Source organism: Mastigoproctus giganteus, chromosome 2 (genome assembly GCF_048544385.1).
Source record: "Mastigoproctus giganteus isolate SK-2022 chromosome 2, ASM4854438v1, whole genome shotgun sequence".
Classification (NCBI taxonomy): Eukaryota; Metazoa; Arthropoda; class Arachnida; order Uropygi; family Thelyphonidae; genus Mastigoproctus; species Mastigoproctus giganteus.
In genome coordinates, this window is record NC_143576.1 from 163,082,289 (window position 1) to 163,096,325 (window position 14,037).

Sequence of the window (14,037 nt, forward strand, 5' to 3'; positions counted from 1 at the left end):
GGCACTAATGATATTAGAGTAGGAGACCGGCGGAATTACTTAACAAGTACAGGTCACTGTTGAAAAAAAGCCGTGAATAATGGTTGAATTTGAGTGTCTGCAATTCTTCCCAGACACAATAGATGGGAGTATATGATGAGAGCCTTGTCGATCAGTTCGACCCTGGAAAGATTGTGCAAGGCTCAAAGGGTAGAATATTTTTCAGCCTGGTCTGTACTTGTTAACAGGAGAGACTGCTTCTACAGGGATGGGATACACTTAAATAGAAAGGGTGCAAGAATATTTGCTGATGCTATCAAGGCAGTGTTAAATGGATCGGAAAACTACTAGCTTGGGGGCAATAAAAGAATAATAGATTAACAGTAGCCACTGGCTGTCAACTGCCATGACAAGGGATGGAAGTCTGTACCACCAACCAACTACCCGCTGGCTAAAGGCAAATTTCCGCACGTCTATCCTACATTACAATAGAAGCAGTGATTCTAGCACTGCTTTTATTGTAATGAGCAGCAGCCTGGAAAACAAGATGCAGGGTATTTCAGAGACTGCTGGGAGTCATTGCAGCACAAGTAAACACATGAGTTGTGTTAGGGTAGCTAAGAATAGGAACAAGTGCATGTATACTTGTGTGTACACCAATGCTAGGAGTTTGGTAAATAAATTTGATGAATTTGAGGTATTGCTCAAAACATCAAAGGCAGATATAGTCGAGATATCAAAGACGGTGTGTCATACAGATATAAGGAATGCAGAACTGGAATTTGGGGAGTACAGTGTGCACAGAAAGAATAGACAGGATAGGAAGGGTTATACTATTGGTTAGGAAACACATAAAATCCAAGCAAGTGAAGCCAGTTGATATCGCTGGACAGTGCAGAGTCGAGTCAGTTTGGTGTGACATAAGCATTGGGAGATCAAAATTGAGAGTAGGAGTGTGCTATAGGCCTAATGACTCTGATGAGTATAATAAGAAACTCTACGGGGAAATAGTGGACCAGTAAATCAGAGTCTTATAATGGGGGACACACACTAGCAAGGCTTTTGTGGATTGATTGGATGATTGTTTTCTACATCAGCATGTTCGGGAGGTAACTAGAGAGAGTAATACTCTTGATCTGATTATCAGTAGTGATTCTTCATGCATTAAGAATCTGCAGATAAGTGCACCACTAGGTGGCAGTGATCACAGTGTGCTGAAGTGGGATTTACTCAAAGAGGTAACTACCATCAGGGATAAAGGGAGGGGTTGTTTTTACTTTCGTACAGGTGACTATGATGGTCTGAGGCAGTATTTAAATTCTATACAGTGGGACCAACTGATGATGTTACCAACAGCAAATTCAAAATGGGAAAAATTCAAAGAATTTATCTTGGAAGCTAATAGGCTTTACATACCAACTAAGAAATATTGTTCAAGGTTTAGGCCTAAATGGATGTCAGATGAACTAATGAGGCATATGGCAGAGAAGAAAAATGCATGGGATACATATAAATTAATGGGTGACATGGAAGCCTATGATAGATATAAGCTGGTCTGTAACCAAGTCACAATGTAGATTAGGCAGGCAAAGGCAGATTATGAGAAATCCTTGGCAAAGGATGCAAGGAAAAACAGAAAAGAGTTCTTTACCTATGTAAACTCGAGAAGGAAAGGGATGAATCAGATTGGTCCACTGGATATTGATGCTTCAACTGTTGATGATCCTGTTCAGGTGGCTGAAGTAAACTCTGGCAGTGAGCTAGATGATTTTGTAATAACTGAGAGGAAAGAGGAGGAGAAATTGTTGAGGATAAACATAAAAAAGGCACCTTGGGGTGGATGGGATCTAACCAGTTATATTACAGGAAGCAGCAAAGGAAGTAAGCAAACCCTAGCCATAATTATGAGAGTTTCTTTGGACTCAGGGGAGGTAGCCATAGACTGGAGGTGTGCAAATGTGACACCAATTCACAAAGGAGGATCAAAGGCTGACACAACTAATTATTATGGCGTCTCCGTAGCCAGGTGGGAAGGAGCAGCAGTGCGTAGCACATGCTTCTTGATTAGACCGGGGTTCGAGCCCATCACCACCAAATACGGAGGATGCGGAAAGGTCAGAGAATGAGCACCGCATATTCCCGGAGCAATATAGCCTTAGTTGCTAATGCTCCTAAAAACCAAAAAAACAACAACAACAAACAACTAATTATAGACCTGTGAGTTTAACTTCTGTTTCAGGGAAATTAATGGAGGCACTGTAGGATCATCTAAACAAGACTTCAGTTATAGCTCGGACACAGCATGATTTTGTTAAGGGGAAAGTCTTCCCTGACCACTTAGATTGGATACTATGATGCAGTCACAAAAGAACTGGATGCAGGGAATAACTTTGATATTATATTTTTGGATCATAGAAAGGCTTTTGATACTGTTGCACATGGAAGACTGCTGAACAAATTGGAACAGTGTGGCATTGGAGGAAAATTGCTGCTATGGATAAAGGGATGGTTGAGGGGGAGAAGACAGAGAGTGGTAATCAATGGACACTGCTCATCTTGGACTAATGTTAAGTAGTCCCTCAGGGTTCAATGTTGGGTCCATTGTTGTTTTCTGTATTTATAAATGATATTCATGATGGTATATCAAGCTTAATGTCCAAGTTTACAGATGATACAAAGGTTGGCAGGGTTGTTAAGGACACTACTGACAGTATGCTGCTGCCACAGGATCTAGAAAGTTTGAGCAGATGGGCTGAGAGGTGGCAAATGAAGTTTAACATTGACAAATGTAAAGTACTACATATGGGAAACAGTAACCCCAGAGCAATGTATCAACCCTGTGGTACTACACTGACAGTGGTAGAGAACAAAAAGGACCTGGGGGTAATTGTGCAGGCAGATATGAAGTTTTCTGAGCAATGCAGATGGTCTGGAAGAGTAGCTCATGGTGTCTTGTCAGTGATTTCCAGTAATTTTTCTTGCAGGGATAATGATCTTGTCCTTATCCTGTATACCTGTAGCCCTGTATACAGTCCTTGAGTACTGTATACAGGTCTGGAGGCCTCATTTTAGGAAGCATGTAGAGCTGTTGGAACGAGTACAGAGAAGGGCAACAAGATTAGTGAAATGACAAAGGGTTGCTCTTACGAAGAAAGGCTTAAGTTTTGCAAATTACAGTGTCTGAAGACTAGGCACCTGCGAGGTGATCTGATTGAGGTGTATAAAGCCTTGAATGGTTTGAGATGGGATTCTTCCTCTTGTTCAGAACAATCACCTGAGAGGGCATAAATTCAAATTGAGGAAAGACAGTTGTAGGATAGATGTGCGGAAGTTTGCCTTTAGCCAGCGGGTAGTTGTTTGGTGGAACAGACTCCCATCCCTTGTTGTGGAAGCTGGACAGGTAATTGGAATGATGGGGGGGGGGTGAAATGGGAGCGTTTTTTTTTTTGGCTGATGCTGCATAAGCTTGCTTTCTTGCATCATATGCCTCTACTAATGCTAAATTATAACTGAAGTATTTTATCAGTTGCTTTAGACTTTTCACTGCCTTATATAAGAAACATTAATTGTACTGAAGAATAAAAAAATTTTATATTTGGTGCCCTTCCATAATTAATGAACTTTTTTTTTGTCAGTCAGAGTATCTTTCCTTAAAGCTAAAATATTGTATGGCTATCCTTCATTAATTTTTGTTTTGTTCGACCATCATTCACCATTTTATATCCCAGTATTTACAATTGTCTTTGAAGGAACTATTTCAAAGAGATAAATAGAGCACTATTTTGAGAATGGATAAGAAATTTGCATGTGGTGCAGCTTATACCAGTTTTAAGTAGTAGTACTATTTTTGTTGTTGACTTTGATTGTTCATGTATATTGGTTTAGCTAAGAGGCCAAGATTAGTTATCACTCTAAAGCTAAAATCCAAAGATGTGATTAGTTTATTTGAGAAAGGCAAAAGGGCTGCTGATATTGGTAGAGAGAGGATGGAATTCCTGCAACCACAGTAAAGAAAATTGTCTGTGATGCTAAGAAATATAAAGAGATGACAAAAACTGTTCTTGGATCTTTTAAAACTGTGGGCTAGTGAAGCATTCACAACTTTATTTTCATCTATGACAGCTACAGTCATAACAAATAAAATAAAAATAGGTATAATTGGTGATGAACCCTCTGATTTATGGTGGAGAATCCATATTTTTGCATGACTTGACACTTCTTCTCAATCTTTTTGTAAATCTGTTTTCTTCTTTTTTTGCTTGCAAAAAAATAAAACTACATTAAAATTGGAATCTCTGATTATTTTTGTTAATAAATTGGCCACCAGGTGTGCTGTGATAGTCTGCATTGCAAAAGAGAAACACGGGATAATAGCATTGTTCTCTGTTATGTGCTGTCATTTTATAGTACTTGTGTAATGTGAAGCTAATAATTCTGTGGCATCTTTCCGTAAGATGCCACAGAATTATAACATAAAAGTTGAGAAGACATAATCACTAGTTTTCCATGTATTACAGGGGATCCTTGTTATCCGAGGATAATTGGTTTCAGAAAATTTCACTTAAAACGTTGACCAAATTTTCGTAATGTTTATTATTTAAATAAAACTAAATGCAACTAGGCATAATATTTTAAGATTCTATATCTATATAATATTGGTGTGGATATACTATAGATAACAAAGAAAAACTATGATAGTATTGTGAATGGCATCATTTCATGTGTACTGTATCTCATATTGTGCTGATCCTTCACAATGAGTTGCCCATGTATTGCACTACCTCAGATAAGTAACGCATCACTAATTGAGAAGACCAGTGCTTTTTTTGGGATGGTACGCAATGGTATGGTGTACTGGCACCATTATTAACAGTGACGTGTGCCATTTGGTTGCAATGCACTTCGAAATTTTTAATATTCCATAAATTTTTTTCACATATTTACCTACTATTCAAATAAGCTTAAAGTGATTTAACTAAATTTGCATTTTTTACTCTCTATTGTTAAGATTTTTTCTATATAAAACTGTATAATCATTTTTATAATTGTAATTACTCAGTCGGACCTCTGCCGTCCGGGCTAACCAGGTGGGTAAAGTGCCTGCCTGGCAACCCAAAGGTTGCGGGTTTGAATCCCGCCTCGGGCTTGGATCAGAGTAAAATGCAAAAACTTTGGGAGGTGCATTATGGCCATAGAAACCGATGCACTAAAAAAAAAAAAAAAAAAAAGTCGGACCTCTGTTTAATTATTTTGAATTCCCCTTGGAAGTTACATTTAAAATAGTTTCTGTTGAACGAAGAAATTTTCATATAGCGAACGGATTAGGAGAGAATTAACTTGGTATGCCCTGTTCGCTTTTCTGGCCTTCAGGCAATTAGTGCTGCTGCACGAATTAAGAGAACTAAAGGGATTAGCATTCTACAACTTAGTGGTACCTGGTAAAACCTATCCGACCACCTGTCCCACTCCCACCCAGAGAAGTCTCGCTGGTCAAGAGTGTATTCAGATCAAGGTGTATTACAGATCAAGGTGTATTCCGAGTGGACTCTGGCCCACCTTCTACTGCAGTAGTGTCCAACCTTTTCCCGTACAGGGTCTATATTCAAAAAAATTCAAAGTTACATTTCTTTAGTGTGTGTTACATTTTCGATATCTTATTGCATGTAAAAGTAAAATTGAAAATAGTCAAAGATTAAGTACAATACACAATTACATTTACTGAACAAAACATTTGATTAGAAAATGTTTTTGATAATTAACAAAATTTAAAATGCTGTTTTAATTTACTTTCCTTGCGTGCCATAGGTTGGACACCACTATGAATCAACTGTAAGCACCTCGTTTGAGAATTAGAAAAGTTATTTTCTTTTACCGCGACAAATAATCATCTGTTGTTTTGCGGAAGTGCGCATTATCCACATTTTTCCACATTTTCCCTATCTCTACATAGTCACTTCACCTGAATATCTGAATGACACCGATATTTTGGACAGTTTCAAAAAAAAAAAAAAGAAAGAAAAGAAAAAATTCAAATTTAAGAACTAGTGACAATACCGATGGCGAAGAGGATGACAACGAAGGCATTAATCCTTCTAAATATGAATTGTTGGCATTTGGTGAAAATGAAGTTAGAAAATTGTCAATTACAGTTAAATGCAATTCGTGGATACCTAATTGGTAAGGTTTCGGAAGAATTAAAGAAATGAATGCTCTGAGTACGATACCAATTTTACCAAGTGAATGTGAACAAGGATTTTCACAAATTAATCTGATTGCCAGCCCAACCAGTGCTTCGTTGATGACAAAAACAGTTTTTCACTACTAATTGTAGGCCCACCACTGACCCACTTCGATCCAGCAAAATATGTGGATTCATGGCTGCTTCAGAAATGTCATTCAGCAGCCAACATACAAAGAGGAGGAAAAGAAGTCAGCATAGCGTGTCAGATGAGAACTTAATAAAAATTTGGAATTCCTACAAAAACTTTATTATGAAATTATTTTTACTTATTTTACTCAGTTTACTAATTTTTTTATATACTTGAATAATAAATTTATGCTTAATAAACTGTGTTACTATACTTAATTTGTTGTTCTTATTCTAAAAACATTACTACTAAAGTAACAATATGGGGGGGGGAATTTAGAGTACATTTCATATCCTTTTAATTTTCAATTTTTCCTGATAGCAAAGAACGAGTACCTGCACCTATTTTTTTACAAAAAAAGCACTGCAGAAGACTATTATTACTTATTCTTAGTGGGCACCACCACCACCCATATGGCACCGTTTCAAAGCTAGTTGGCTTTTCATCGGTGGGTGAAAAGCCGAGGAAAAGACAACTAACTTTGAAACGGTGCCGTCTGGGTGGTGGTGCCCACTGAGAATAAGTAACAATAGTCTTCTCTATTAGTGAAGCATTACTTATTTGAGGCAGTGAAACGCATGGTAACTCACTGTGAAGGATCGGGAAGCGTTGCCTATTCAGGATTGATGGGAGGTTTGTGAGTGGTTTAGTTCAGTGAGTGAGTGGGAGTAACTGTCCCTTTCTTCTTTCGATGACATTTCTTTCTCTTCTCCTACTACCACTTTTCTACACCCTTTTTGCTTTCCTAAGTCTAATAGGGTTTGTATGTGGATAACACAGTTTCTTATCCCATACCATTTTGCAAGCGGGGCGATCTGGGTGGTGGTGCCCACTGAGAATAGGTAACAATACTCGTCTCTATCAGTAAAGCGTTACATATTCAAAGTAGTGCAATACATGGGCAACTCGTTGTGAAGGATGAGCACAATATGAGATACAGACGAAATACAGCCTTTCACTCTATTACCATAGTTTTTCTTCAAGAGTTGTCTATGGTGTATCTACACCAATATTATATATATAGTAATATTTATTATGTACTTGTACATAGTAAAAAATGAACGAAGGAACTGAAAAATGAGAAAATTATTTTATTAGACATATTTTATTATATGTTGCACAATGTAAGGTTAAGTAAAGTTTATTGAAGTTGCACTATTTTTCAGTTGTAAAGAATGAATCCAGAGTTCATGTTTTTTTTTATATATATATATATATAAAATTTTGTCATGGCGTATAGTTATGTCTTTAACTTCGCGCTTAACTTTTGTTGCACAATCTGAAGAAGATTGTTCTCACAAAAAATATTCAAATGTTTGGTCAATTTTCTCAAGGGAAAAAGTTTTATTCTTTAATTTTCAAATCATCATAACTGCGTGGACTCAGATAATGAATACTTGGATGTCGGGGAGCCCCTGTATAAGATCTGATAGTGGTAACATGTTTGCCTTGTTTACTGTATGTAGATGTAATTTTTCAGTTTCAAGCAGTGTAGAACAATAGTGAGCAACAGTGTAGAACAAAACTGTAGAACAATAGTGTGCAGTGCATAGAAGGAAAAGGCAAAAATAGATGTTGCATTTTGTGGTGACTCATTATGTCGTATATGCTGAATGTTTATTTGCATCTTTTTTTCATAGAACATAATCCTTCTCTGAGTTATGCTAGTCATGTAAGCTTGTTGTTCTGAACCATAAAGAGAAACAGCAAACAAATGCAGTTGTGGGAGAATTAAACCAATAGCAAATTGTTGGTGAAATTGCCAAAATAAGGAAAGAAGAGGTAGGATGGCTCTGAAAAATGGGACATTTTCAGTTGCATTTTCATTTTCTTTACATTGCAGTAAACAAAATGATTCCATGCTGTATCCTACTGTTGTGACCTTTTGTAACAAAAAAAATTAAATCAAAAGTGGCTTATTCTTGGTGCCTACATTGGAAGGTGACTTTATAGGGTGAAACATTGGACATGTACTTGTTATGGTAAGTCTAAAATCTGGAGTAGCAAGGATATTAAAAGAGGAGATTGACCACTTGGTGGGGGGTAATAGTAGCAGTAGCTGACCTTATAATCTTATTAATTTATGGAGCTGCATGCCTTCCTGTAAAAGTGGATGAATATTTGGTGGAAACTTGCAACAATCTCGAAAGAAGTGCTAAAAGGAAAGAAGGATTTAAACAATATCAAATGATGCCTGCCATTGAAGGAAAAATGATATTGGTGTGTGTGTGTGTGTGTGTGTTCCTTTGATTAAATGCGTAACTAGACTACTAGAACCTTTAGTGGCAACCTTTGATCAGAAGAAAAGCTATATGAGCATGTTTCAGAGTTACGAAATTGGAAACTACAAAACTGATCACTAGTGTGTGGCACTGATTAATATAAACTCTGGATAAACTGATTATGAGACTGAACAATTGCAGAAACATGTTGTCTGAATATTTAATTTTGTAGTTTTATCAGGAATAAATAAATAAATAAATACTGCAGTGCATGACATTGCTCATGACACAATTTACTCACAGTAATCATACAATACAATCTATGCCCCCTCGAGTTCTTCCTCTTGCTCAGATTAAGAACCTGAAGGGGCAAATTCTTGCAAATTCAAATTGAGGAAAGACAGTTGTAGAATAATGTGCGAAAATTTGCCTTTAGCCAGCAGGTAGTTGATTGCTGGAACTCCATCTTTTATCGTGGAAGTTAATAGCTTAAATAAAATTAAGGCTGAGTGTTTTTTTTTTTTTTTTTTTTTTTTTTGGCTGATGCTGCATAAACTTCCTTTCTTGCATTGTATGCGTCTAATAATAATAATAATATATGTGCATTCATGATATAAAGTTTTGCAAATGCCAGATGTTTGCTTTATTGTATCCTTCATCTCATAATGGAATTTAGTTAGTAGTAAATTGATTCAAAGTAAAACAGTCTTTAACTTTTAAGTTATGAATAACTGAATTTTTTACTTATTGTGCTCTGTACCATTTTAGGAAATGCATGTGCAAAGTTGCAGTCTGATGAAACGTTAGGATTTGAAGCCGCTGTGATAGCTCTAGGTGAGTTCTAGAATATTATAATAATTTAATTTTAAATAAATAAATTCATTGGTTTTGTTTACAAATTTTATTGTTAGTAACATATATAAAAATGTAATTGTTACTAATAACACAAGTGTGAAGATATAGACTTTTTGAGCTCTTGCAAATGGATAAATTTTTACTGTATTTTTGATGAATTAACATATTAAATTGTGTTTTACAAATAGACTAAATAGGCTTAGTAGCATTCGTTGGCATATTTTTTAAATTTAGCTAGTGATTTTGTAAGTTACGACTCGCTACTCATACTGCTGACATATTGGTGTTTTGATGTGAATATCATAGCACATAACCAGTAGTGCAGAAGAATAGTAGCATTTTAATTGTAATAAATAAGTAGTTTGAAGATTTTAATCACTTTTCTTGGTATATATCTTTTGTATTTAGCTAAAGATATAACTTATTTAACATTGTGATCGATACAGTATAGTGTAACTTGATAGCATATATCTCAAACTTGATAGTGTAAAGTAGAACGTAAAACTAGATTGTGTAATTCATATCACTGGATTAGCTTAGTGTAGTATTGTCATTTAATCGATTAAATTTATTAACCTTATTAATTTTCATTGTTAATTAATTAAATTGTATTTAAGCAGAAATCATGACCCAGACTAGAGCAGCAGAGCAATGTGCACAAAGTAGCAGGCATGCTGTGGCTCAAGGGAGAACCAAGGGGGTGAATCTCCAATGCATCACAACCTAAAAAAAAAATGTGAAACTTGCGAAATGTTTGCAGATCTTCTGGAACAGGACATGATCTAGCCAAGAAGGATGTCTTTGTGTGTACTAGGTGCAGAGAGTGTCAAAAAAATTAGGCACCAATTCAGCATTCTGATGGGCTTCTCTGAGAGTTTGAAGAGTAGGCTAGATGCCCTTGAAGGAATTAAAATGGGAGCCCATCAACCTCTCAGCTGCCCAACTCAATGCCAGAGCTCACTCTTGTGCATCAGGCAACACAGCAGCAATCTTCAGGGCAGAATGTGCTGGTCCCACAGGAGCTAGTTATTGTTGGTGACTCTATTGTTAGGGAGATGGGAAATATATTGTGCAAAAAGAATAGGTGGAATAGGACCAAGGTATGTCTGCCAGGGGCAAAAGTAGATGACGTTAAGAGCAGATATATTTTAAGGACACAAATGATGATATTGTTGTACATGTTGGCAGTTGGAGGTCTGTAGAATTACTTAATATGCACAGGTTAAAGTTGAAATACTCTTGATCTTATTATCTGCAGTTGATTCTTCATGCATTAAGAATCTGCAGATAAAGGAACCACTAGGTGGCAGTGATCACACTGTATTGATGTGGGATTTGCTTAAATATTTAACTACCAGCAAGGATAAAGGGAAGGATTTTTGTGTTTGTAAAAGAAACTACAATAGTCTCAGACAGGTTTTAAATTCTGTACGGGACCAATTAATGATGTTACCAACAACCAATTCTAAATCGGAAGCATTCAGGGAAATAATCATAGAAGCCACTAGTCCTTTCATAGCAATTAAGAAATACTGTTCAAGAACTAAATGGATGTCAGATGATCTAATAAGTAAGGCTCATGGCAGAGAAGAAAAATATATAGGATGCAGATAAATTATCAGGCGATACAGAAGTCTATGGTAGATATAAACTATCTGCAATCAAGTCACAAAGGATGAAAGCAAGCTAAGGCAAATTGAGAAATATCTGGCAAAGGAGCAAAGACTTCTTTTCTTATGTATACTAAAAGGAAGGGGATGAATCACATTGATCCTATAGGTGTGTTTGTTTGTTTGGGGATTTATTAGGTGCATCGGCATCTGTGGCCATAGTGTGCCACTATAGGTGTGAATGGTTTAACTGTTGATAATCCTGCTCAGGTTGCTGAAAAACTGAATAGTTATTTTGCATCTACATTCACACATTATGAATTCTTTGGGGAAGTGGTGTATCCCATCCCAGTAAAAATAATCTCTCCTGTTAACAAGCACAGACTACACTGAGAAACTGAGAAAAATTCTACCCCACAATCCTTGCACATTCTCTCCAGGGCCGAATTGATTGACAACTTTCAACATGTAATTCCTCCTCTTGTGTCTTGCCATAATTGCAGATACTTTTAAATTTATTCCTAATTTGTCACTTTTTTTCCCAACGTTGCCTTGTACTTGTTAATTAATCCCTGAGATCTCCTACTCTTAATATCATTACTGCCCACTTTTACAACAATATCACCACCTTTTGTGCCCTTAAAAGATATCTGCTCTGCAACGTCATATACTATTCTCACTGGCAGACAAAAAAAAAAAAAAATCCTCTTTCATATTATTATGATACTCAGAAAGAGTCCATCCAACCATTCAATTGTGCCTTAAATTTTGCATTCTCTCTCTCTCTCTCTCTCTCTCTCTCTCTCTCTCTCTTAGCTGTTCTTGCATGCAAGTTATTCTGATGGTCCATAAAACACTGCTAGTTCCAGTCTCAATCATAATGAGAATATTCTCCCTTATTTATTTTAGTGATACACTTCATGGCTTTGTGCACTTCAATCAAATCCCTCCTATAGTGTCTAGTTGCTACTCTTCACCCGCTCCTATAGGGTTAATGCTTAGTTTGGATACAATATTTTATTGTATCCAAACTAAGCATTAGTTTGGATACAATACATTTGGATACAATATTTTAGTTGTGTTCACATCATCATCTAATATAGAGGGATAATTATCTCCTCTTCTCTACATGCAAAATTTCAGTAAATCATGGACACAACACCATGTTTACCTTTCTTGCCACCTACGTACATTGTATATTGAGCTTCGTGTTTTACTGTATCATAATTCCCAAGTCTTTCTCATGTGGAATATTCCTCTCTGCTTTATCTATAAACACAACTTCAAATTCATTATTTGGTAGTATTAAACTTTGGCTGCCATTTTTCCAACCATACTAGCAGTCAGTTCAAATCTTTTCAAAGTAACGTAGCCTGGTTCCAATCGTTAACCACTCTCCCACCATTTAGATTGTCAGCAGACTTTGACAGCTTCTCCTGCATTCCCTCATCATTTCAGTTAGAAATATAGGAAACAGGTTCAGGCACTGAACTTTAATGGACTTCACTTGGTACTCCAGGTGACTTTGAAGAATATTTATGAGCATCCCTATCTCCTGTCCTTCACCCAACCCTGTTCCCTCATGGATCTATCCTGTTATGTTGACCTGCTCCAATTTATATAATAACTCCCGTGAGAAAACTGTATAAAAAGTCTTACTAAAATAATGTGCCTAAAACATATAATGTTAAAGTGGTTCTTGAATCCAGCTGCTCTGTAATCTTATTATTTTAATTTGCCACATTTGTTAGACAAGGATATCATTCTTGTCATTATTGCATCTTTAAACATTAACCATATATTTCATAATCTTACCAATTACAGACGTCAGACTCATTGGTCTTTAATTGCCCATTACTTCTTTAGCTCTTCTCTTATGGATTGGGAAGACATTGAACACTTCTCCAGTCCAAGGGAATAATCCCCGAAGCTAGTGATCATGCCTTCATTAACATTCTAATGGTTGGATGCATTCGTCACCTTTTTAGCATAACTGAATGTATACTACCTGCCATCAGTGCTTTACTCTCTCTCAGTAGTGTTGGAAATGGGCACTTAGTGTTAGTAGTGGCAAGTGATGCAAGAAAGCAAGCTTAAAAAGCATCTGCCAAAAAACAAACTTCCCACATCTATGTCCATCCCCGCTGATAAATTTGTGTAGTTCTTCCTTGAATTTATTCAAACTACCCATTTCCACAACAACAGATGGAAGTTTGTTCTAACATTCAACCACTGCTGGTTGAAGGCAGACTTCTCCATGTCTATTCTGTAACCAACTTGCTCAATCCATTCAAATCCTTAAACACCACAGTCAGGTCATCTCACAGGTACCTAGTGTACAGATGGTGCAAGTTGCAGAACTAAAGCCTTTATTGATAAGACCATCATTTTGTTCCCTTCACCAAATTTGTTGACTTTCTCTGCACACCCATCCAACAGATCTTCATCCTTCCAAAAATGAGGCCTCCAGACCTGTAAGTGGTATTGATTATGCAGCATAACCATTTCCTTGGACAATGGGATGATCACCTCCTTATTCCTGCTAGCAAAATTCCTATACAGGAACTCCCCGACTTATGTAAGGGTTGTGTTCTGCAGAACGCTACATAAGTCGGATTTTATGTAAGTCGGAATTTCTCTAAATAAGAATTTAGGGAAATTCTGCATCTCAACTATGCACGCTGAATTTGATAGAAGCAAAAAAGAAATGTTTGACAAACGTGTAAATTGAATTATTCAATTTTTTTTATCTCATGTGCAGGAAAAATTACAAAAGTGTTCAAAATTACAAAAATTTCAAAATTATAAAAATTACAAAAAGAGAGAGGAGACAGGCATAATGTCAGCAAGTTTTACGTTTGAGCATTGTTGCTGGAATTAACTCTCCAGCTGATAAACATGCTGCTGCGGAAGTTGAGGGCTGTGGAGATTTAAAAGAGGTTTTTTCCAATGCATCACAAAATTTCTCTGCATCTGCAGAATTGCCACTGGCGACTTCACCGC

The 14,037-nt window shown here is 36.6% G+C and overlaps 1 protein-coding gene across 3 annotated transcripts in view; it reads left to right on the plus strand.

The window, feature by feature from the left end:
- Dora (zinc finger SWIM domain-containing dorado) overlaps positions 1-14,037 on the plus strand; it is a 729,579-nt gene that overhangs the window by 436,702 nt on the left and 278,840 nt on the right. For all 3 annotated transcript variants that reach the window (XM_090389614.1, XM_090389612.1, XM_090389613.1), the window contains exon 13: positions 9,338-9,403. In XM_090389614.1, coding sequence (XP_090245740.1) covers positions 9,338-9,403 — 66 coding nt within the window. The remainder of the gene's footprint in view (positions 1-9,337; positions 9,404-14,037) is intronic.